The 26,679-nt window shown below is 39.3% G+C and overlaps 1 protein-coding gene across 1 annotated transcript in view; it reads left to right on the forward strand.

Moving 5' to 3' along the window:
• Nucleotides 1–26,679, forward strand: part of LOC131226952 (chromatin structure-remodeling complex protein SYD-like) — a 126,368-nt gene that overhangs the window by 48,699 nt on the left and 50,990 nt on the right. Inside the window, exons 8-21 of the mRNA XM_058222644.1 lie at nucleotides 4,512–4,609; nucleotides 4,870–5,055; nucleotides 8,632–8,812; nucleotides 8,903–9,097; nucleotides 9,173–9,216; nucleotides 9,522–9,578; nucleotides 9,838–9,934; nucleotides 11,600–11,772; nucleotides 11,858–12,071; nucleotides 12,661–12,786; nucleotides 12,903–12,992; nucleotides 20,073–20,189; nucleotides 20,332–20,412; nucleotides 21,255–21,362. Coding sequence (XP_058078627.1) covers nucleotides 4,512–4,609; nucleotides 4,870–5,055; nucleotides 8,632–8,812; nucleotides 8,903–9,097; nucleotides 9,173–9,216; nucleotides 9,522–9,578; nucleotides 9,838–9,934; nucleotides 11,600–11,772; nucleotides 11,858–12,071; nucleotides 12,661–12,786; nucleotides 12,903–12,992; nucleotides 20,073–20,189; nucleotides 20,332–20,412; nucleotides 21,255–21,362 — 1,767 coding nt within the window. The remainder of the gene's footprint in view (nucleotides 1–4,511; nucleotides 4,610–4,869; nucleotides 5,056–8,631; nucleotides 8,813–8,902; nucleotides 9,098–9,172; nucleotides 9,217–9,521; nucleotides 9,579–9,837; nucleotides 9,935–11,599; nucleotides 11,773–11,857; nucleotides 12,072–12,660; nucleotides 12,787–12,902; nucleotides 12,993–20,072; nucleotides 20,190–20,331; nucleotides 20,413–21,254; nucleotides 21,363–26,679) is intronic.

A 26,679-nucleotide genomic window follows, 5' to 3' on the forward strand; every position in this document is an offset into this window, starting at 1 on the left:
TAATAAGTTCTCCTTTTGGAGCCTAAAAGCAAGAATCATCGACTTAGGAAAACATCGGGGAAACATGGGGAAGTGGTGGATCCATCCAATGTTTTTAGTATCGTTATCGCGTAATGTATCGAACCCTTGGGATATGGATACATATTGGTTATCTCATGGGATATATCAGTTGTATCTTGTAATGTATTGCTATTGTTGGAAAACATTGGGAAATTGGTTGAATTTTTCAATGAAAATTTAGTGATTGTTAAAAAAGACATCAATACACACTTCGAAATCAAAACATCGCAAAAAACAAGTGCACATAATAGGTTTCCTTTTGTATGGGATCCTAATCTATGCATTGTCTGACTGAACTGATGCAAGTATATTCAAAGTCTATTCATAATTTCATATAATTAATAAATATAAGAAGACGTGTGGTTGTGGCTCAAACCCACATAGAAGTAGAAAACTAGAAATATGCCTGTGAATAATGTGCGGTTGTGGCTCACACCCACATAGAACTGTGCGGTGGCTTAAAATCATCATCTCCATCTCGATGGGGTTGGGCATAGTGTTGCTGCTCCACAAACCAACGATATTATGCGTAGGTCATAGTAGAATGATACTAGTGAAGATACACTTTAACATAACGTTGGAACTCATTCTCTCTGATTTGAGAAAATTTTGATTTTTCCCCAAATTTTTGCAAATTGGCCAATCTTTCCCCAAAATCCCAAAATTAGTGTTTTTTTCTTATAAGGCAATGATTTGATTGATAAATTGCAAAAAGTGGAAAAGAATACAAAGGAAAGTGAAAAAGAAAATTACAACCCCAATAGGACAATGAGGACGCATTCATATAAATCCTTAATGCTGGTGGCCCACTCAAGCACCCAATACATTGCTTTGCGTGTGATGACCCCCTCGGAAGCCAACTTGTTTTCGAAACATCGATATTCCCTTCTCCCCAAATAGCCCAAAGGCATGCCATTACTATTAACTGCCAACCGCTATCCCTTCCTTCCTAGCTCCTTCATGCCACGATGCCAAAAAGGAAGGCATGGAAATCAACATGACCAAACAGATGCTGAGAATCGTTGGGAAAAAATCCCACACCTTCCTAACAAAGGGGCAATGAATGAACAAATGAGCCATTGACTCGGCATCCCTCTTGCGCATGATGAATATGTTTGGAAGAATCATTCCTTTTTTAACAAAGATTGTTGATGAAGGACACATGATTTAATGCTAGCATGCAACATGAAGATTATGAAAGAGTCCATAAAGTAATTCAACTAACAACAGATGCTAACCTACCAATTAATTAATAGTAAACAATAGGAAATAAAATTTGATTTAACCTAAATCACATGCTTGCATGCTAAGAAATCACATAAATCAATTAAAACTAGGACCGATAGAAGGATAGAACTTCCGATTTAGCATAGGCACGTTCCACATTCAATGTACATATTTGTAGGTTTTATGATTAGGGTTAGGAAGGGGAAAATTTGAAATATGGAGAATTAGGGTTCATGAAAATTGAGAATTTCGGAAATTAGGGTTTTTAGAAATTGGGAAAAATAGGAAATTGGAGATCTAAGGTTTAGAAGGTTGTAATGGAAGGGAAAAGACGAAGACAATATAAGAAGAGAATACATTTCGAAGAAGAGGAAGATGAATGGTTTACCTTAGAATCGACCACCAAACAAGCTTCTACCCTTCCACAATTTAATTGGAGAGGAGGTTTTTTTTTTTTTTTTTGAACCCTAGAAAATAAGGACGAAAATTCTTTCACGCAAAAGAGCTTCTCTCTTTTTTCTTTCTTCTCAATAACACCACTAGGGTTGGAACTCCACCCCCCTTGTGGTTTTATAATTAAAAAATTCAGAATTAAAATTCAACATAATTATAACTATGCTACTCACTTAAGTAAAGTGGTCCATCATCCAAAATAAGAAAACTAAAACATTTATTATCAATCTCAACCATCAAATAACTCCTAAAAATAACACAAAACATAAAGAAAGCAAGATCAGAGTCCAAGGGGCCCAAATCTAAAAGATTTGGTGGCCTGATGGCCTGATCGACAAGATCCAACGGTCGGATCGACACGAAATAGAAATCCCGTGACTAAAATGATCTCTTAAGTAGCCCACATTCATCATCCCAAGGTGGGGTCTTCTTGATGCACGTCCAATGCATGTGGGGTCTTCCAAATGGCCTAGCGGGCCCCATCTGGAACTTGTCTCTCATCCACAAAGAAAGTTGCGCTGATGTGGGTGGTCGCCTCCGTCTCTGGAACACCTGAGTAGGTTCTCTGATGTCCTCATCAATTGTCTACCTTGATTACTCTAATCCTTCTTACTAACCAAATGAAAGCCACAATTGTAAGGGGAGCCACATTCTCCCAGAAGCAAAAATTATGGAAAGAGGAATAGGGAGGGTGGGTAAGAATCTTATAAAAGGTGCCGACAGAGAATCTTCCTAAGCTGTGACCTTTCCAAACCAGTGAGTCCTCCGCCAAGACGTCTACCACAACACTTTTCAATTTATCCACAAGGTTAAGGAGCGCTTCTACTTCCTCATTTGAAAGTCCTCTTTGGCCTGGGGACGTCTACACAATCCATCCACCTTCGGAAGAGAATCACCTAGCTACAGTGATGTTCCTATCAGGAGAAAGCAAAGCCAAAGTAAGAAACACATCTTTCAACAGGCAATCGTCTATGCATAAGTCCTCCCAAAAGCGGACACGGGTGCGTTCACCCATTGCAAATGACACACCTTCTTTGAACTTAGCGGCCGCCAAGAGAATGGCCTTCCAAAGACCTTACAATTTATATTGCGAGGAATCTTTGATCCACCACCCCCGTGGGCCGGTACCATATTTTTTGGCAATTACCTCTCTTCATAAGCTACTACCCTCTGTGGCGAATTTCCATAGCCATTTCCCTAATAAAGCTTGATTCATATGCTCCAGGACCCTCAAACTAGCCCCTCCTTCAGATTGAGGCTTGCAAACATCCTCCCATTTCAATGGATGAAACTTCTACTTCACCGCTTTATCGCTCCATAGGAAATCCTTGAAATTGTCAAGCCTCGCAAGAATCACATTCGGGCAATGAACGAGCGACATAAATATAACTGCATTCTCGATCTATCCCCACTCGACATGGTCATAGGCCTTATCAAGATTGAGCTTGCCCACCACCTGAGCTTTGCCTTATGTTTGGAGTCTATGCTTTCGTATGCCAACAAAGCACAGTCCAATATCTGTCTTTAAGCTACAAAAGCACTTTGATTTTCCGAAATGATAGTTGTAAGAACCTCTTGAAATCTAGTTGCAAGGACCTTCGCTAGAATTTTGATGATGATTTCATCAAACACTCCTAAATACTTTGAAATGGGGGCCAATTGATTGCTGATCGAAGTGGAATTTCGAAAAAAAATATTTTTAACATTTTTAATTATTATTTTTCTTCAAAAATCCCTAAATTACCAAGAATCACTAGATCAAGTTATATACCCATTTTGATTTTGTGTTTGGACACAGATTGTAACCGATTTGCGAGAAATTGGGAAATTTTATTTTTTTTCGCAAATTTCCGCAACTCAGCCCATCTCCTCTAAATATCGAAATCGAAGCTCCAAATCCATGATTTTTTTTTCATACAAGTATAAAAGAACATGGATTTGTAACCATTTGACATTGATTGAACATGATTTATAGCGAAAAAAGGATCGAAAATCGAAAATGCTCATCGGATCGAACAGGTGGGATATCGGCACTACCTGTGCGTTTTTGCGCACAATCGGGATACAAGATATATTGTGGGATATATTGGCTGAATGCTGATATTTTCTATACTTAAAACCTTGGATCCATCCAATCATAAACCATCCATGCATGCGTGCACATACATACAAACACACATGCATGATCCATCCATCAATACTCACATACATGCATCCATCCAACCATCCATGCATACATGTATGCACATATGTACATGTATTTAATCTTACAACCATGCACCCATAAAAAAATTGAAATGGATTTTTTTTTTGTTTTTTAGATAATAAATTTTTGGTGATATTGATACATTGGCGATGTTATTGATGATATCACCGATACATTGGTGGTACAAGCAACATTTTTAATTTATACAGTTGAAAATATTGCGATACATTGGCGATACTTTGTGAAATATCGGCAATATATCACCAATACTTGGAATTTCTGATACTACCAGTGTTATGGGTGTCGCCATTTTAGCGATATCAATAATGTTGGTGATATTACCGATAATGTTGGCGATATTGTTGATAATACAGGCAATAATACTCGGAACAATGTTTAAATGTAGAGTTTCCATTTGGTCTTTCATATTTTTGTTGCAATTGCGATTCCGTGCATATGAAAGAATGTAGGACAATTTGTTTTACATTCTTGATTTTATTATAATTGATTTGTTACATCATTATCTTGGATTCCTGGTAGGTTCTGACATCTTTTTTCTCCCCAGGAAAATGTGAGTTCATGTGAAGATATTTCTGTAAGAACAAGGAGTGTTATTGAGCTGAAAAAGCTTCAGCTACTCCATCTGCAACGTCGTTTGCGGAGGTATTTATCTGTTAGCGTGCATCTTATGAGGTTTTGTTTCTGCAGTTCAAGTTACACTGTTGTCTCATTTCATATTTTACACACACACACACGCACGCACACACGCACACACGCATATGAGGCATGTTGACACTTGACAAACATATCTGTGTATGTGTGAGTGTGTCATTATGTACATAGTATGTATATATTGGATGTGGTGTCCTACATTATTTCTTTTTCTCTGATCTTTTCTGAGACTGTCTGCATTGTGTGAATAGTGATTTTCTGCATGATTTCTTCAAACCTATCGCATCAGACATGGAGCGTTTGAAATCCATCAAGAAACATAGATATGGAAGGCGTATGAAACAGCTTGAAAAATTTGAACAGAAAATGAAGGAAGAGCGCCAAAAGAGAATTCGTGAGAGGCAGAAAGAGTTCTTCAGTGAAATAGAAGCTCACAAGTATGTATGATAATGGCCTGTTTTCTCCTTCAAGTTATTTGATACCCGTTCACTGATTTATTGTTTTTCCTGGAATTGTTGTCCAAAATTTGTTTGGCTATTGGCTTTTGTGACCTTTCATGCAACATGCACTTTTCTCAGTATGCACCCTTTTAGATGGTCTCATGTGCTTACCTGGCCCCACTGTGAGGATGTTTTGGCCCTTAAATTAGGTTGGTCAACGCATTAGGTGTGCAACATGTGTATGAAAACAATGGACAGTTTGTTGCTAGCTGTCCACATTCGTCTGATGAATTGTCCAGTATGATATTGGCACATGTGGCACACCTGATTGTACTAAAACAATGTCCTGCAGACAACAAGTGGGAATGTGAGGCTGCTAATATGATTGTTGTCTACTTCATTTTGCTTGAGAATTGCACTTTATGTTATATTTACCATTTGGGGGTGCAATTTGGGTGGGTTGGGTCAGGTTGAGGGTCCACCTGAACTCAACCAACCTCAAGAGGACCAAGGTGTCCCGTATCGGTATTGGTTGGCATAACGGAGACCTCCAAAACCGATACGGATACGGGGGCGTAACGGCCCGTAACGGCACAATTTATTTTTTTTTACCAAAAAAATATGGATTAAATCCGGAATATTCTAAGCATTCCAAATATGCATTTATTTATAAATTGGAACATGTTTATGGTGGTGTAACGGTCCACTCTTTGGTGAGAAGTTGTATCGGACCGTCTGATGAATTTATGAACCAGATAACCTGAATTTGACTACAAAATTCATATATTTAATTTTCTAACTATCTACTATCAATGATAGATATATTAGAATGAATGTAATATGAAAATATCTTACATTTAAGTGTTTGCAATTATTTTTGAGGGCCAAAATTCATGCGTAAATAGAAAAAAAATATATATAAAAAATATAAAATGGTACCCCAAATATGTAAAATGCATATTAACATGTTCTACTATGATTAACACATCATATGACATCATTAAAACAACAAAAGAATCATTAAAAAATGATTTTTTGAATTTTCAAAAAAAGGGCCGAAATAAATTCGTAAATAGAAAAAATATAAAAAAATATAAAATGGCACACAAAATATGTAAAATGCACATTAACTTGTTCTACAATGATTAACACATCATATGGCATCATTAAAACAGTAAAAGAATTATTAAAAAATGATTTTTCGAATTTTCAAAAAAAGGGCTGAAATAAATGCGTAAATAGAAAAAAATAAAAAAAAAATATAAAATGGCACCCCAAATCTGTAAAATGCACATTAACATGTTCTACTATGATTAACACATCATATAGCATCATTAAAACAGCAAAAGAATCATTAAAAAATGATTTTTCGAATTTTCAAAAAAAGGGCCAAAATAAATGCGTAAATAGAAAAAAATATTAAAAAAATATAAAATGGCACCCCAAATCTGTAAAATGCACATTAACAAGTTCTATTATGATTAACACATCATATGATATCATTCAAACAACAAAAGAATCATTAAAAAATGATTTTTCGAATTTTCAAAAAAAGGGCCAAAATAAATGCATAAATAGAAAAAAATATTAAAAAAATATAAAATAGTACCCTAAATCTGTAAAATGCACATTAACATGTTCTACTATGATTAACACATCAAATGACATGATTAAAACAGCAAAACAACCATTAAAAATTGATTTTTCGAATTTTAAAAAAAGGGGCCAAAATTCATGTGTAAATAGGAAAAAATATAAAAAAAATTATTAAATGGCACCCTAAATCTGTAAAATGCACATTAACATGTTCTACTATGATTAACACATCATATGACATGATTAAAATAGCAAAACATAATTAAAAAAGTATAAATACCTATTTTTGACGAATTTCTGAAAAATGGCCCACCGAGCTTTGATTCAAAAAAATCTGTAATATAATGTGTTTTTATTTCAAATACCTAGCCCAGGTTGGTCGAAATTAGTAGTAGAAGGAGTGAGAAACAGTTTGGAAGCAAGAGGTTTCAAAAAAACAGCAAAAACAGAGCTTAAAATGAAAAAAAAAGTTACCGTTACGGCCGTTACACCCCATAACGGGCCCGTATCGGCCGATACGACCCCGAAACGCGTAACGGTTCCCACCGTTACCGTTACGTATTGGCCGTTACGGCTGGTACGTAACCGTTTTGGCACACCCTGAAGAGGACCCAACCTGCAACCCAACCTTGCCCGAATTCCCACCCATGGTTCTGAATGTCGGTATCGGTCGGCGTATCAGCCCAATAGATAAGTGATATGACATGGAGTCGTGTATTAGTATCGGGGTTGTATTGGCCCGTATCGGTCAGGTTTTTTTTTTTTTTTTTAAAAGTAAAAAAAAGAAAAAAAGAAAAAATAGGAACAAATGAGATATCCAAGAATCTATCTTCTTCTTCTTCTTCTTCTTCTTCTTCTTTTTTTGTTAATTTAAAAATTTTAAACCATGTATTATTCAATGGTGTATCGGACCATTCTTTGATGAGAATGTCATCTGTCAGTTTGACTTGTTGAAGGACAACTAAATGGGCCCTGATTAAGCACAAATTAAGCATGATTTGGTGAACTAGGGCCCATTACATTGAAATACAACAAAAAGAAGATGAAAATATAGAAAAGAAAGTGAAGGTTTACCCTTCTTTCCGATTTTTCCCATAATGTTCAAATTCGCTTCGATTTGTCGAATCCCATTCAAATTATTTATTTTGATCCCAAAATAGGTCTAGATCTAGCCTAAAATGAGTTTTAAAGCTTTTTCCATGGTTTAAATGAGAAAAAAAAAAAAAAGAGTCACGAGTGAAAAGAAAAAAAAAAAAAAAATCAAAATTGGGCTTTTATGGGTGTATAGGCTGATACGGTCATTTTTTTTTTTTTTTGCTGCATTGAGCCAATACACCCCGTATCGCGTATCAGCTGATATGATACTAATATTCAAATCTATGTTACCACCAAGGTGCACAACCTGAACCCAAAGCAAATTCCTCTTTATTCAACCCAACCCTACCTCCCTACCCAACCCACCCACCCACCCAACCTCACTCAAATACAAGTAATCAGTCCCAACCAACCTAACCCGACCCAAATTTGTTCTACCCAAACCCAACCCAAATTCAAATCAGGTTGCTGTTTTCTAACCCAAACCCAACTCGAGGACCTTGACAACCTGATCTGAACTCAAGTTGGATCAATTGGGTTCGGTTTGATCTGAGCCCCAAGTTGCAGCCCTACTACCATTTGGAATTGGCTTTTAATTATTTAATTATTATAGTCTGTTGGGAATCATGAGTACTGGTCAGTTGTGCTGGCTAGTTTTTGGCCTCTTTGGGGTAAAAGAAATAATTGCTGCTTCCAGAACTAGAGGGGGGCAACATTGGAGGTTTTCAGAAAGGCGAACTTAGATGTTGCGGATTGGGCTTCAAACTCCAAGGGTCTTTTTGAGTGTTTCTTTTCTTGTTTGATAATGCTTGTGCTGTTGTTGTTTAATCACCTTTCAAAAGAAAAAAAAAGAATTTTGGGAATCATGGGCATGCTTTTCAGGGAGAAACTGGAAGACTGCTTCAAGATCAAGAGAGAACGCTGGAGGGGTTTAAATAAGTATGTAAAGGAGTTCCATAAAAGAAAAGAGAAGGTACACAGGGAGAAAGTTGACAGAATTCAGCGTGAGAAGATCAACCTGTTAAAGAACAATGACGTGGAGGGGTACCTACGCATGGTTCAGGTATTCTTTTAAATCCCCTCCTATTAAAACGTGGTTTATGTTGGTGTGATGCTTTGCCTTCTTTCATATTGACACTTGATAACCATGTAGGATGCAAAATCAGATCGTGTTAAGCAGCTCCTCAAGGAGACTGAAAAATATCTTCAGCAGCTGGGCACCAAAGTGCTGGAATCAAAGGCCATGACAAGGCATTTTGAGATGGAAATGGATGAAAACCGAGCAGTAAATGTTGTCGAGAAAAATGAAATTATCATCAATAATGAAGATGAAAGCGATCAGGCACAGGCAAGCATCATCTCTTGTGCTTGACTTGAAGTTACCTATTGTTCTCCATCTGATCTTATAAATTCTCTTTTGCAGCATTACCTGTCAAACAATGAGAAGTACTATCAAATGGCTCATAGGTATTGATGTTATATCTCAGAAAGTGTTTTGGCATTTTGGTTAGCGGAATGGTTTGATTTGCATGTGTTCACTAATCACTACTGGTGGCTATTAATTGGCAGCTTTTAAAGTAGAATGCTTCAGAAGTGGAAATTGGTTTAGGCCACACTTTCTGTTTTCCTGGGAAATTCCTCTCATGGTTCTTTGTTTTCACCAATTATATTCATGAACACGCATGCATAAATACCTTCATGTACAAACAAATATGTATGCTACTTTTGCTTTCATCTTTATTGTTGGGAATTCATATTATTGTTTTCTGCAGTGTGAAAGAAAGCATAGATGAGCAGCCATCTTATCTTCAGGGTGGAAAATTGAGAGAGTGAGTTGGATATTTATAATTTTCAGTTTTCCACAACTGAACTTTTTGTTTTTCGAAAGAAGAATGTACCCTCTTTTTTTTCCTGACCTGGCAGTTTATTCTTAATTCATTGTTGTGGAATGGAAGAACGGGGTTCGTGTAGCTGACCTTATTAATTAGGATAAGGCTTAGATGATGATAATGAGACAATGTTATGCAGATGGACCCTTTTCTCTAAATCAAGTTTTGAATTTATTCAATATCTGTTTTTACTTCACAGGTACCAAATGAATGGTCTGCGATGGTTGGTTTCATTATACAACAATCACTTGAATGGCATTCTTGCTGATGAAATGGGTCTCGGTAAAACTGTCCAGGTATGGCTGAGTGGGATGTGAAATTGCATTAATTCAATACGAGGCTGTTTGTGCACATGCGTGTCATTGATCTGATGGCCCCCTATCTTGGATGGACCATAACCCAAACTGAAAGATTGAAGCTAACTGCTTTATAGTCTTTATTTTTTTTAATGACTCATGGCATATATTTTCTTAATCATCAATTTGCTGTCCAGTAATTGAAGAATTAGGACTGCTTGTGTGCAATAGGAAAATTCTCTATTAGTCATTGAAGTTCTAATGCAGGGGCATTTTCACACCGGGCATGAGTGGAGTTGCCTGTGGGATGCAAGGGCACACTCGGGGTGGGCGGCCCGTGTGAGGCGGGCCCCACTCATGGGAAGCGGAACTCATGTGAAGTGGGGCCCACGAGGGGGGTTCGCCTGAGGTCCTAACCCATGAGATGTGAGGCCTGGGCTATGAGATAGAGGGATTAATTCGCCATGCTTTATCATTTTGAGCTTTTAGAGCAAGTGGTTAATTGTCCTACATCAAAGTGGTATTAGAGCGAGATGTCCCATGTTTGAGACTCCTCATCGGGGGTGATTAATGCAGGGGCATTTTCACATCGGGCTTGAGTGGGGTTGCCTGTGGGATGCAGGGGCAAACTCTGGGTGGGCGGCCCGTGTGGGGCGGGCCCCATCCGTGTGAAGCGGGTGGCTCGTGTGAAGCTAAACCCATGTGAAGTGGGGCCCGCAAGGGGGGTTTGGCCGAGGTCCTAACCCATGGGATGTGGGGCCTAGGCTATTAGATAAAGGGATTAATTCTCCATGCTCTATCAGTTCGAGCTTTTAAAGCAAGTGGTTAATTGTCCTACATTAAGTTCCCTATTAGTCACTGATAGATGATTCTATATAGGCATACACGTGTGTGTTTGTCTACAGTCTACACACACACACACTCATTGATATGGACTGTACCATCACAATCCACAACTTGTGGTTTCATGGGCTGCTGTGGGCCCTACATCATCTGTGCATCATATCCACCTCGTCAATCTTGTTCTCCCCCTCATGCTCACTGTAGTAACCAAGCACCAGGCCGATTCAAAACTAGGTGGACCATGACCCAGGGAACAACATAAAATCATGACGAAGACCTCTAAATTCACATGGTGTGGCCCATCTCGGTTTTGGATTGGCCTGATTTTGGGTGTCCCTTGATCCTAGCGGGATGCAGTTGATGAATGGATTAGATGGCAGATACCAAAAACAGTGTGCCCCACAAACAGTGGGGAAGGTTTCATTGGTTGGGCATCCCTGCCCAACTGTTCCTTGTGAGGTGGTCCACTTGAGTTTCCATTTGGGCTGATTTATGTCCCCATGGCCTAAGATCGAAGGGTGCATCTAATTGATGGGGTAGATCTGATACACAGTTGATGTGCCCCCCACAATATGACAACAAGCATTGGTGGTACCTGTACCATATGAGCGTGCACATAGACATGCATGCACATATCGTTATGATAGTGGACTCGCACACAAACACATTGTGATGATGAATAGTGGACACATGCATGTACGCATACACATATTGATGATGAATGGTGGTGAAAGCACACATACATGCATGCACACACATACATACTTACCATGGCGATGAATGGTGGTGAAACTAAACATCTGATAAGCGGTCTTTTTGCAGGTTATTTCTCTAATCTGTTACCTGATGGAATCAAAAAATGACAGAGGACCATTTCTGGTAGTCGTGCCATCCTCTGTTCTAGCAGGATGGGAGTCTGAAATTTCCCTCTGGGCCCCTGGCATAAACAAAATCACATATGCTGGCCCTCCTGAAGAGAGGCGCAAGTTATTCAGGTAATGGCAAGTCAATGTGAAATTCTTTGCTTTATCATTTTGTTAGTTATGTGAAGAACGGATTAATTATCATTCCTTTCTGCAGGGAAAGGATCGGTCATCAGAAATTCAATATCCTTTTAACAACATATGAATATTTAATGAACAAACATGATAGACTAAGACTCAGCAAAATCCATTGGCACTATATAATAATTGATGAAGGCCATCGCATAAAGAATGCATCTTGCAAGTTGAATGCGGACCTGAAGCATTATCAGAGTTCTCATCGCTTGCTGTTGACTGGAACACCTCTACAGGTCAACCAAAATTCTCCCTCTCTGCTAGTACAAATTGAGTTCCATTCCAATAAGTGTGATATATTTCCTTTCTTTTACTCATTTATTTATTTATTGTGTGTTTAAACTCCATCATTTTCCTTTCCCTATCGGTATCCATGTTTTCTTTGTTTTGTTTCGGGGTTTCTCATCGCTTAAATGTTGTTTCAAGTGTCTGTTTAGAGGTACTGGTTGAAGGGTTGTGATCGTCCGATCTTAGAGATCTCTGGGACATCTCTCATCCATGTTTGTTTCCATCAGATTAACCGTCTGGATCACCAAACCATGTCCTTTCACCTATATGGAATGGGGGCATTTGGGCAATATTTATGTTTTGATTCGCCAGCACCTTATAATTCCTCTCCCATGTTTTCAATTCCATCCTTCATATCTTGTGTCATTAGCATTTTATTTCCACCTTGGAACTAAATTATATTTATTTTGTTTCTTTCTTTGCAATATCTATGTATACATTTTGATTTATTAAGATTTTTCTTGAAGTGTCTGCTTGAATAATTTGAATTTTCTTTCTTTTTAGATTATTGATATAACCATCTCTTTATTTACACAGAACAATCTTGAGGAGCTATGGGTGTTACTGAACTTCTTATTACCAAACATATTCAATTCATCAGAGGATTTCTCTCAATGGTTCAACAAACCTCTTGAGAGTGGCGACGATAGTTCACCTGATGCAGTAAGTGTTGGGATTATGTTATCTATATAAAATGCTGCATTTTTGTTTCTTTCTAATCTGAAGTGAGAACATTTTCTAGGATCTTTGTACCATTGTTGATACTCATGATCTAACAGGCTTTGCTATCTGAGGAGGAGAATCTTTTGGTTATAAACCGTCTTCACCAAGTCCTTCGACCCTTTGTTCTTCGGAGGCTGAAACACAAGGTCTGCGATCTAAATCCTTCTTGCTTTTGATAATTTATATTATCTTGAATTTTGTTTGATACCCGAAAATTTCAGAACTTCACAAATGATTCTAGTTTGTTGGAAGCAGTGACATCTTGAACAAAATGCTAGAATAATCTTTTAACAATAAAAAAGAAAAAAGAAAAAGAAAAGAAAAGAATGGTATACATGTCTGTCATACATTGCCTTTTATGTTGGGATTGAGTAGTGTTTTTTTTTTTTTTTTGAGGGAGCATTTGGAGAATCAATAGTTATTTGGGCTCTAAACAGGTTGAATATTGCAATATATCCGTATTTGATATCCGACTTAGATTTCTGATGTGGATACAGATTCAGATATTAACCAAGAAGTTGGATATACGTTAGATAAGGATATAATCCAAAACTTAAAAATATCTAAATCGGATAAGGATATACCAAGGATTTGTATAGTCAGGTAATTGGATATCCGACTAATATCTAATTTAAAAAACTAAAAAACTTCACGAATATTCTGGGATGCTCTTCGGCCTCCTTCCCCACTACTTTTGTCGGGCTCCCGCTCTCTGTTGTACCTCCCCCCTTGGCGATGTGGGACAATATACTTGCCAGAATTCAAAAGAAGTTGGCTACATGGCAATGTCGCTATCTGTCGTTAGGAGGTAGAATCACTTTAATTAAAGCTGCGCTGTCCAATTTCCCTCTCTATTATATGTCTCTCTTCAGATGCCCGGTTGCAGTTCTGAATCGTATTGATGTGCTCAGGAGGGATTTTCTTTGGTGTGGCAAGGACAACCATAGGAAATTCCATTTAATGGATTGGAAGGAGGTCTGCTCTCACTTTAGGAATGGGGGAGCGAACATAAAGAATCTCAAGATCATGAATGAGGCTCTTTTCGGCAAGTGGATATGGCGTCTAGGCACAGAATCTGAAGCTGTGGAACATCCTTGTTAAAGGGAAATACGGCTCCTCTGCAGGAGGCTGGTGGACTTGTGACAGCTCCTCCTACGGAGCTTCCTTCGTCTGGAAAGGCATCCTTTGTCTCAAAGTCAAGGTCCTCTCAAACATAGGTTTCAGACTGGGGAGTGGATTGCGAATCCGGTTTTGGGAAGATCAGTGGTTGGGCGATAGTACATTGAGAAGTAGATATCCGGCCATATACAGCATTGCTGCTAACAAAGAAGGTTCGATTGCTAGCAAGTACTCTTCCTTGGATTCCAGCGGGTGTTGGGAAATCATGTGTGTTAGAAATCTGTGGGATTGTGAGGTTCATGAGTATGCCGACCTGCTTCAATGCCTTTCTACTATTTCTCTAGACTTATCCTCCCTAGACAAACTGGTATGGAATCGCCACAGGTCCGGAATCTTTTCAGTCAAATCTCTATATGAGACTTTGCTGCCCTCCCCTGCCCCCCCTCCGCAGTTATGCCCCTTCATCTGGAAATATTCCGCTCCCCCTAAGTTCATATGCTTCAGCTGGTTTGCTGCTAGGAACTGGATCTTAACTATTGATAACCAAAGGAAGCGCGGTATGCAGATTGTCAGTATCTGCCGTTGCTGCATGTGCAGCGAAGAGACAATCGATCATCTCTTCGTTCATTGTCCCTTCATCAATCACATTTTTTGGGATGTCTGGCCGAGATTTAACTATTCGGGTTGTTCCCCTTTCTCCGCTGCGTCCTTGCTTGCAGCTTGGCATGGTCTCAAAATTGGCAAAGTGAAAACCAAAATTTGGAGATTGGCGATTATTGCTATCTGGTGGGCTGTCTGGATGGAAAGGAATAATAGAGTCTTTAATGATACGCAGGCTACGGCTAAACCAGTTGGATCCTTTGCTAAGAAGCTGATTGTCAAGTGGGTGTCTAATGTAATGGGTTTAAAGGATTGTAATCTTCTTTTCTTAGGTGCTTAGTTTTTGTCTGCCTTTTGGCTGCTATCTCAGCAGTTCTCCTTGTGTTCTCTTTTTATTTTTAATGAATTTCCATTGTTGCTTTAAAAAAAAAAAAAAAAAACCTAAAAAATCAAATACCTAATAAAATTAGCAAACATGTCAAAAATAGAAAAAAATCAACATCCTTGAATACCTAATAAACTAGTAAAAAATAGCAATTTCCGTAACATAATTACATACTATCATGCTACAATTCTTTGATCATTTACATAAAAACTGACTTTGAGAAAAAAGTCAACCGTGATTCATCAAGAATCATCATATCAACGTCATCATCCATGTAAATATCAATCAGCATTGTAGAATTTAATATGATATTTATGTTTAATATTTTAGTTAGAAATATTATTAGTTGGTTAAATTGTGGAAATGGCCTTAGGTAATCATGTAAGCAAATATGGATATCTGTATCTGACCTGCTTAGAAGTTCGATAATCGGCTGAAACTTTTTGAATTGGGTAAAAATTCCATATCCGTGTCCGATTTTCTCAAGTCGGATATCTCAGGTAAGCGGGTAAATGGATATACATTGCTAGCCCTAGTAGTTACTCTGGCTCTGGTCCAATGCTTTTATATTGATATGTATGAGTTCATCCTTTATCCACTTATGCAATCAGCTTTACAACAATTGCACATCTCTCCACTGTTTATGCATAGTGTCATAGTTGTCAAGTTGCACATGCTGGCTACCCACCTGGGCATGAACCCTTGTTGACCTGGCAGCCTAGTGGTCAAAGGTAGGTTTTACTCAAGTAGATACATAAATATGCTACATATACTTATCTATATGCGTTTTTTAATGAGTGGAAATTAATTTTATTGAAGGTTAGAAAAAAAAAAGAAGCAAAACAAACAAGGCTAGCAAGCCCTGGAACACAAAACTAAGCAGATTACAATTAGTGTTCCTAATGTCGATACTATCGGCCAATATATTGGCCGATATTATTGTTATTGTTGGCCAGTGAGACGAAACCCATCCGAGACCTTTGAAAATTTTAAAAAAATTAGAATTCTTTTTATCGTGCGATATATCGCACAATATCGCACGATTTTTTTTGCGAAATCGTCGATATTAGTGATACTATTGTGTTGTATCTGTAGATTTACCAGAAAATTGGAAAAAAAAAAGAAGAGGAAAAATCTTTCAATCCATGTAAGAGGGGATTCCAGTACCTGCGGAAGAAGATTGCGTGATTGGAAGCTGAATTTGGTGGGCCACTCGATCGAGAACTAGCGGTTTACTATAAATCGTGGAGATTTGGGGAATTTTTTAGAGACATTTTAGGATTTTAGGGTTCCGGTCATTCCGGAACCCTCTCTCTGTTGCGACTGTGAAAATGGCTTCAGAATCCCTTTTTTTGAGGATGCGGTTTGCGTCCTATCCCCGCTCGTCTCCAATTGGGAACAGGTAGCAAATTTGAGTGGCCACGTGATGTATGGGTCTTATCCACACCGTCAATCCATTTTTTTCGTATCATTTTAGTATATAAACCCAAAAATAGGCAGATCCAAGGCTTAAGCAGACTACACATTGGGGATTAAACTCTTACCATTGAAAACTTCTTGAGGGCCACAAAAGTTTTGGATGGACCTGATATTTGTGTTTTCTCTTCATCCAGGTGTATTTAACTTTATGAATAGGTTGGATGGTAAATAAACATCACGGCGGGCCCTAGAAAAGTTTTAACGTTGAGAATCATTATCACTGCTACATCCTGTGGTGTGGTCCACTTGGGCCTTGGATCTTCCTCATTTTTTAGCTTAGACCCTAAAATGTTATGAAAAATTGGATGGACGGTGTGGATAAGACCCATAAATCACGGTGGCCATTCAAAGCTGCTGTACGTTCCCAGTTGGAGACGGGCAAGGTTGGACGCAATTCGCATACTTTTTTTAATGAATGTGGCAAATACATACGGTCTGTCACGGACTCTGTGGGATCCACCTTAATGTATATGTTTTATCCAGGCCATTCATACGTTTTTTCATATCATTTAAGGACTTTATGACAAAACTTAATAAGATCCAGATCTCAAGTGGAACACACTAGAAAAAGTGGTGAATGACCCTTAGAAGTATTTTATAGGCCACGAAAGTTTTGGTTTAACCTAATATTTGTATAATCCCTTCATCCAGTTCTAATTGACCATATCAAAGGGTTGGATGACAAGTAAACATTACGGATCTACTTAAAATAGGCCTTGATATGTTTTTAATGGTGAATGTTCAATCATCACTGTTTCATGTGGTCTGGTCCACCTGAGATTTGGATGTACTTAATGTTTGGGACAACGTACTAAAATGATCTGTAAAAACGAATGGACGGAGTGGATATGCAACATATCATCAAAGGTGGCCCTACAGTAAGGTTAACACCCGCTGAGCAGTTACCTACGTAACACCTAATCCACACCCCTTAGTGTGACTTGGCTGCACTAAAGATGGTGTGGCCCTTACGACAGGCCCACATAAATGTATGTGTTGTATATCCATTCTGTTCATCCATTTGGAGATATTATTTTAGGTCATAAGACAAATAATGGATCAAATACAAAGCTCAAGTGGACCCCACCACACAAAACAGTGAGGATTGAACTCCTACCATTAAAAACCTTGTAAGGGCCACATAAGTTTTCAATCAAGCTGATATTTGTGTTTTACCTTGGCCCATATTTGTATGAACTTATGAATAGGTTGGATCTCAAATAAACATTATGTGGACCCATAGAAGTGGTTTCAATTTTCAACGGTGGGTGTCATTACCCCATTTTTATCTGTGGTAGGGTCCACTTGAGCTTTGGATAGGCATTACTCTATGGCTCAGGCCATAAAATGATCTCTCCAAATGGATGGACGGTGTGGATACTACACATACATAATGGCTAGGGCAACAGTCAGGTCCCACGCACGTTGTTGGTTCTGTAGCAGGGCCGGACACGAAAATGGTGGGATGGATAACCCCTTTTGTAGGAAGTTCCCAAGGATGCTAGGTGGGGCCCACCATGATGTTTCTGAAAAATCCAAACAGTCCATCCGTTTTTCCAGATTATTTTAGGACATGAGACCAAAAATCAGGTCGATTCAAAACTCAAGACAGCCATAGGAGAAGGAAAACTAGATAAAGTTTCATACCGCTGAAACCTTCCTGGCGTCCACCTTGATGTTTATATGCCATCCAAACCGTTTATAAGATCATTTCCATTGGGATGAAATGAAAAAAACAAAAAAAACTTAGCCTGATACGAAACTTTTGTGGCCATACGAATGTTTGAACAGTGGTCACTGAATCTCCACTCTTTCCTCTTGTGCAGCCCACTTGAGTTTTGTATCCACCTTATTTTTGGTCTCTTGTCCTAAAATGATCTGGAAAAACAGATGGACGACGTGGATTTTCCAAAAACATCATGGTGGGCCCCACCTAACATCTCAGCGCAGGAACTTCCTATCGTTCACAGGAACTCAAGGATGTGGATTGCCTACTAACGCTGTCTGTACTAGTAGCTACTGGTCGATGCCTGTGGGCCCTACCATAATGTGTGTTTTTTCCGCGCCATCCATCCATTTTTTCAGATCTTTTTTGGCATTAGCCCAAAAATGAGGTAGATCAAAATCTCATGTGGACCACACTAATGGAAACAATGGTGATTGAAGTCTCAACATTAAAAACTTAATGAGGGCCACAAAATTTTTGGATGAAGCTAATATTTGTGTTTTCCCTTCATCTACGTTTGTGTGACCTAATCAATAGGTTTGATGCAAAATAAACATTACGGTGGGCCCTATGAAATTTTTAATGGTGAATGTGTAATCACCACTGTTTTCTTGTAGTGTGGTCCACTTGAGATTTGGACCTGTTTCAATTTTGGCCAAATACCCTAAAATGAACTGAAAAAATAGATGGACCATGCGGATAAAACAAATATCATGGTGGGGCTCACAGAACATTATCCATTGGCCACCTCGCTACTAGTAGCTTTAATACACAACCCTCGACAACATCACTCAGTGGATCCCTATGGGGTCCACTGTAGGGTATGTGCCTTACATCCACATTGTCCATCCATTTTGAAAGCTCATCCAGGTATGTGTGACCTTATGAATAAGTTGGATCTCAAATAAACATCATGGTGGGCCCTAGGAAGGTTTCAACGGTGGGCGTCATTGTCCCCACTTTTTTTTTTTTTTTTTTTTTTTTTTTTTTTGTGGTGGGACCCACTTAGTTGTGTTTTTATACATGTTTTGATACATTTATAAATGTTATGCATTATATTTGAATATAATTGCGTTAGTTCAATCAAACAACGTATGGCTTATGACCCTATACAAAGGAAACCCGTGTGAGCCACCTGCCTCATACGGGCCACCCACCCCGAGTGTGCCCCTGCATCCCACAGGCAACCCCACTTGAGCCCGGTGTGAAAATGCCCCTGCATTATGTGTTGTGTTGGGCATGATTGTGTTAGTACATGAGTGGGAGTTGGTAAACATCTATTGGCACCTACCTGCTATTCCCTGCATGTGGCCAAGTACTCGAGCATGCCTAATCCTCTTTACATCAACCATTCATGAAGTTCACTGTGCACGCAATAGTTGTGTTAAGGCATGGGGCTTGACTGTGCTGGCATCTGAATTGGGATGGTTACTGGTTGGTGCCTTGCTATTTAAGCAGCCAACTACTTGAGCATGACCTTTGATGCGGGTGGGTGCTTTGTGCTTAGTGGTTTGCCTGGCAATTGCCCATCCATGACCCCATGTTGCCTGCTCGCCCCTTGGGGCATGCATGTTATAGGTGGATTGGCAGTCCTCACTGGTTGGGATTATGTTGTCATGTGAGTGTTCTCAATGTTAGCCACTGTCATGTATTGTCCGAAGAGCCCATCTGAAGAAGGGTTGATGTTAGGTGAGCAGCTGACTGTGGAACTTTTGCCAATCTACCATTTAATAGCAATCCCATATTGCTGTGTGGAAGGCTAGGTTGCTGATTATGGTTGCAATGGTTTCTCAAATTTGTTATTAAGTTATAATTTTGTTCAATTGGGCTATGGCCCACCCCCAAAATAGCTGGGACAAGGCTATGGTGATAATGATGGTGCATGTTGGTTGTTCTTACGTTCCTATTTTCGGGTAGGTTGCAAATGAATTGCCTGGGAAGATCGAGAGACTGGTAAGATGTGAGGCTTCTGCTTATCAAAAGCTTTTGATGAAGAGGGTGGAAGATAATCTTGGCTCCTTGGGAGCTTTAAAGGTATTTTATGCTCTCTCTTTCCTTTTCTCTTCTCCTCTTCCAAGTTTTCTACTAGTGAAATTCTATCAGTACTTTTATGGTTTCTTTTGTGATTGTCCAAGTGTTACCAGTTTCTATACCTAATGTGATTCCCCATGGTTAGGGCCGCCCGGTTCACAATACTGTGATGGAATTACGTAATATATGCAATCATCCATATCTAAGCCAACTGCATGCAGAGGAGGTATGTCTCATTGTCACTTTCTCAACATTCTGTTTCTATGTTAATGACAAGTTTGGAATCTACAATACCCAGATATGGATACTGATACAGGCATAATATGGAAATGGAATTGCAATTGTCCATTTATAGAAAATGCATGATATAGATATGTATACGGGTATACTGTTTGTAGCATGCTATTCATGTTTAGTTTACATTTTTTACAAAATCAATATGTCGTATTCTTTTGATTGTAGTCTTAATAAACTAGCTTTTGTTTCTTAATCCTTATTGCTTAACAAATTTAAAGAAAATTGTTATTATTATTATTTTTTTGAATGGCTAGTTTACAACTGTTATGGTATTTATATATCATAAATAAGAATATAAAATGAAAAAAAAATTTGTCACAGTTTTAAAAAATATCGAATCTAATACAATCTGATTCAGTTAAAACATTTCCTAGAAGTATCCTATAAGTACGGTATTGTGTCCCATACAGCACGATACATTGAGCATAGTCAAGTATCTGGGCATCAAAGATTGAAGTGTCCATGACATATGGACGGGCATGTGGGTCCCCACCGCATCAAATGAGAATGTAATGATAATGGTGTCTGATCCTTTACTATTGCCTTCTCATTTTGGTTGATTTTAAAGATGGGGGCATCTAGAGCATCCTGCTATCTGCATTTTGTGGGTTGCACCAAATGCCTGTGCCTTTTGCAAACTGTGCTTGGGCGAGGCCACATTCAATCCCATTGTCATTCCAAGGTGCATTAAAATAGGCCTTTAATCTTCTGCATTATTTGCTAACTCTTGCTTTACTTTCATCACAACTCTGGTTGTTCTTGTGCCTACAGGTTGATAATTTAATACCTAAACATTATCTGCCACCAATTGTGAGACTTTGTGGGAAGCTAGAGATGTTAGATCGTTTACTACCCAAGCTGAAGGCGACTGATCATCGGGTATGTGACAATATTTGTATGTGTTTATCTGATTTGCGGATGTTGCCAATGATATGATTTGTCTTGTTTTTGGACACGATGAATTCTTGTTTGATACTTCATTTTGTAAATCTATACAGTGTTCGAATTATCTCTGATATTATCGAAATATCTCCAATATTCTCTCTATCTCCAGCTCAGCGATATTGATAACACTGGTAGCAATACCAGTAACACTGGTAGTATAAAATTTTTTAGGTATTAGCAATGTATCGCTAAGTATCGCCAACGTATCAATATCGCTAATGTAATCGCCAATATTTTCAACTATGTAAATTCTAAGTATTGCTTGTATTGCTAATGCATCAATATCGCTAATGTAATCGCCAATATTTTCAACTACGTAAATTCTAAGTGTTGCTTGTATTGCTAATGCATCAATATCACCAATATTTTTTACTATGTAAATTCTAGGTAATGCTTGTATCATAAGTCTATTGACTATATTTCAATAATATCGCCAACGTATTGATATCATCAAATTTTTGTTTATTAGAAAAAAATTTATTTCATTTTTTTTATGGGCACATGGTTTTATTTAGTGTTCAAGTTGTCGTTGATAATATCGCAACATGCGCGATATTGAGACGACAATCTGTCGTTTCCTTTCCAATTGTTGATGATTTCTTGGTGAAATATCATGTGTTGTTGATATTTTGCAATATCAATGGATGTTTGGATGGAATGTTGCCGAATGGGATGGTTAGACTGATTTCTTACAACAACACATGCTTTTAAGGCCCCATTAAATGGAAACTTGTTATTATATGCATTCTTTTTTCATTTTTTTAAATTAATTTCTAAATATGCAAATATGTACATTTTAACATCTCCTGACGTTTCGCTGAAAATTCCATTGTTTTTCCATGTTTTTCTGCATTTCTGGTTATCAGCGATATTATCGGTGATATCGATATTGTTTCCGTATCCTTGGCCAGCGAAACTTGTAGCAATACTGATACTTTGAACACTACATGACAATGCCGTGAATGGAGTTTTCTGCGATGTTGGTGGCTTGGTCGTTAAGCTCTGTAGGTTGTTTATCTTTTTGTTTTTTTTTGTTTTTTTGTTTTTTTTTAGGATTTGCGCAGATAGCGTAATTTAGTCATTTTGTCATTATGAGGTAAAGATAAGCATCTTTTTTAGTATTCTTTGCTATTAAGGTTCGATAGTGGGGTGGAGAGTTCATCCCTGATAAGTAAAATATGGAAGTTTGCTTTTCCACCTACGGTGATTGGCTGACTGCTTTTTGTTTGCTTGTTGGAAAAAGATAACGTGCTAACAACCATCTCTAATTCTCCAAAAGAATTGATGCATGTACTGAGAATGCCAGTTTCAGGGATATGTTTGCACAAAATTTTTCACACAGCGAATTGGTTTTGCTCAAAATGGTTTTCTTAAGTATGAGTAAAGAAGACCGTGACCGATGGTTGGAACCCAAAGGCCGACAAAGGGAACCTGATAAGATTATTCTTGATGGCCCTCTCGGTTGTGGGCCAGTGGTTGCGACCAAAGACTCTGGAGAGTAGCACATGGAGTTCTACAACCGGGAGGACGGGCTAGTACCTCGTCCTCATCCAGACTCTAAGCAGCCTAAAGGAAGAAGCTCCCTCCATTTTCATGGTAGTCACATCAGAATCCTTGGTAAAGCTTCGGAAAGTGGGGGAATACATGTTGTCCCAAGTCTTCTCGAAAGTGGGGGAATACATGTTGTCCCAAGTCTTCCGGAAAGTGGGGGAAATAAAAGAAATCGTCTTGCTCTGCAAAAAAGGGATGGAGACACATTAGGGGTTTGCGTTTATTCACACGGGTTCTTTGGAAGACGCCTTTGCAGTGATTACTACCCTCCATAATGCGAGGTTCAACAGACATCGCGTTGCGGTTCAAAAAGCCCGATTTGGGCCTCGATTGGATTAGGGGGACGCCGATTTCCATTCAACTCCCTCCTCTCCGACCACTTAGCCCCCCAGCCCCCCCAACTTTAGGATGGTTCTTGTTCCGATCTCAGGAGGCCATTCTTTCAAGGATGTTGTTTTGTGGCTATCAGTGCCACTGCCCCCCCCCCCCCCCGGCAAGTCACACTCATCCTAAATGTATTCCTCCATCTTTGACGAAGGTCCGATAATCTCAGTTGACTACTTATGATTGCAGAGGCGGAGCCGTTGTTTGCTCACAACCTAGTTATCTAATCCTCATGCGGTGGATCCCTTTCTAACTTTTAGCAATGGTTGAGATCCAGATGCAACCTTTCTGTTGGATCTTACAGCCTCAAACCCTTCTCAAAGACTGAGTTCATCCTCAATATGCAACCAAGAGCAAGCCTAGACCACATCATAGCGGTCAGAACTCTTCACCTAGACACCCTCGTAACCTCCATCAAAAAATGGGTGAACTTCTTCCCCTTTGGTTCCAGTGATGCCTAGTTTCTCTTCACCAGCATTCCGATAAAGCTCTGGAATCTGGAATTTTTGCTAGCCCTCTGCTCTTGCATCAGAGAAGTTTGTGTTTCAACCTGGCAACAAAATTGGTGTGGGAGCTCGGATTAGCCTGTATCAAGATCCAAAAGAAAATTCTTGTTCTTGCTCCACCCTTGATATTCATCAAATCGGGTTTTGTTAAGCTCAAAATTTCAGTGTTGTTGGAGTCTGTCAGCGAAAATCTTGCTAGAAATCATGGTGAGCAATTCCATCCAACGATCTCCCATGATGGAGCACACCCCCCTGTGTGCTTTGCGGGCGCACCAAATGTGCCATGCAACTCCTCTGCCCAAATACACGTCCTTTCAACGTGTCAACCATCCTTCTGTCATGTGTAATAGCCTCGCACATAAGCATTCCTCAATCCCAACGAACTCCTATCGAAATGTCGAGGGACAAGTGTCCCCTTTCATTGCCATAGATCCCACCCTTCCATCAATGAAATCCCTACCGGAGATCATCTATAATAAGAGCCTAGTGTGACCGACGAAGGTAATTCGAGGGATGGCACGGACAATACCACATGCAAGCGCCTCTCCTTTACTCCCTACCAGGTGGCCTTACGAGAGAGCCTGGCGATGGGCTCAAGATATCTATTGCGCTAGATTTTCAGACGCTTGCATCACCAATGTTGACTTTCTCCTCTCCCTTTGCCCTTAACGCGTGTCTCAATGATGTTAGGATCAAACCTCTCGCCATCATTCTCTCCTGCCGATTCTGACGATGAGAACCCTGAGAGAGAGGTAGGGAGTGACATGGACTCGTCTCCTCGCTCCACGTCCTCCACCCCTATCTCAATTATTCTTTTCTTGCCACTTATGCCCCTCGAAATGGCCCCACTTCTCTAACTCCCCCCCGACACTTCCATCTTGACCATCTAGTGGCCCCTGGAACTCCTGGTCACTCTCATTTCAATCTTCCCTCCCCCTCTTGCAAACTCCAGGTTTCCATTATCCCCTTTCAAAGGAATGGGCCATGGTTTATGTTCACCGTTTTCTTTCTCTTAACTCTTTCGTTATGGATATTCCTCCCATTCAAATTATCACAGGATTCTTGTTGGCTTCATCGGATCCTTAGCCCGTTAGCCCTGCCACCCTATGGGATCCGAAATCAATCTTGGCTAAATTTAAGGATCCCCTAAAGGTGAAGGAAGGGCTAGTGGACTTTGGAACCTCAATAAGCTTATCTTTTAGTGATAAGGAGGAGGAGGACTACATAGCCTTGATACAGTTTTTGGAGGAACGTGAGGCCAAAGCTTCGGCGGAAGTTAGAAAGACCTCAAGATCTCCTAGGGATCTAAGAGAACTGATTAGTCTTGAATCCTCAATCAACTACTATGGTGGTTCAAGCTCGCGTTGGGCTAAATCTGGCCGCAAGGGTAAGTCAATTTCAATGAAGATAATTTCTTAGCACGTCAGAGGCTTGGCAACAGCCCAAAACATGCCCAGATTAAATATATTCTCCCAAAGTTCAAAGTTAATATCATTACCCTCCAGGAAACAAAGCTCTCTGAGGTAAGTCAAGCCACTCTCAATTCTATCTGGAGCCTTCGTCATAAAGAGTGGTTCTCCATGGAGGCTGTAGGAACTTTGGAGGGGATTCTATTTGCCTAGCACTCTTGTTCCTGGACCTTAGAAGACTCCTTAAAAGGCTCATTCCTAGCCTCCGTTGTTTTTAGAAGCCTCTCCTCCAGATTCAAATGGATCTTTCTTCTGTCTATGGTTCGTTCTCCTCTTCTTGTAGACATCTCCTTTGGGATGATCTAAACTCCATCAGATCCAAATGGGACTTCCTTTGGTGTATCGGAGGAGACTTTAATGTTACTCGTTTTTCTTTTGAAAAATCTTATAGTTCTCGTAACTCTAGAAGTATGAGACATTTTTCAAAGTGGGTGGGCTGAAAAAATTTAATTGATCTACCTCTCTTAGATGTTAAGTTTACTTGGTCGAATGGTCAATCCCCCTTATTCTATCTTGTACTGATATATTACTTGTTTCTTCGGATTGGCTAGAGTCCTTCCCCTTGGTCTCCTAGTAAGGCCTTCCCTGCCCCATCTCTGACCACTGCCCAATTCTTGATGAGTTAGCAGAGGAGAGATGGGGCCCTAAGCCTTCCAAATTCGAAATTTCCTAGTTCCACTTAGAGGGATTCTTTGACCTTATATCTTCCCGGTGGAACTCCTTTCAGACAGCTTGAGTTTCATTCTGAGTCACAAATTGAAAAAGCTTAAATCCAACTTGATTAAGTGGAGAAAGGAGACTCAGGTGGACCTCGATGCTATGGCTTCCAACTCCTTCTCTGTTATTCAACTTTTGGATATTCAAGCTGAATCTTCTCCTTTATCTGAAGAGAATGGAGCCTTAAGGGAGATCCATAAAGAGGACTTTGCGAGAGTTTCTCTCCAACAAGAGATAAAATGGAGTTAACGATCCAGGGCTACGTGGCTGAAAATAAGAGATAGAAACACAATCGTCTTCCATACCATCGCAAGCATCAGAACTAGCTTCGACAAGATAAGTTCTATTTCAATTAATGGTACTAAGTTAGAAGGGCAGAGCCAGGTATCATGATTCAAATCACATTGTCTCCTTCTACTCATCTTTGCTTCCTTCTAAAAAGTGGTCAAGGCCCAATCTAGATAACCTGGAGATTCCCCAGCTTTTTGCTGACATCTTCTTAGGCCTTGAAAATGCTTTTTCTGAAGAAATTAAACAAGTTGTTTTCTCCTTGGCCAGTGCCAAATCTCCGGATCTAGATGGCTTCCCCCTCGCCTTTTTTCAGAATTCTGGATATTAGTTAAA

The sequence above is a fragment of the Magnolia sinica genome, chromosome 15 (assembly GCF_029962835.1).
Source record: "Magnolia sinica isolate HGM2019 chromosome 15, MsV1, whole genome shotgun sequence".
In the NCBI taxonomy this organism is placed as follows: domain Eukaryota; kingdom Viridiplantae; phylum Streptophyta; class Magnoliopsida; order Magnoliales; family Magnoliaceae; genus Magnolia; species Magnolia sinica.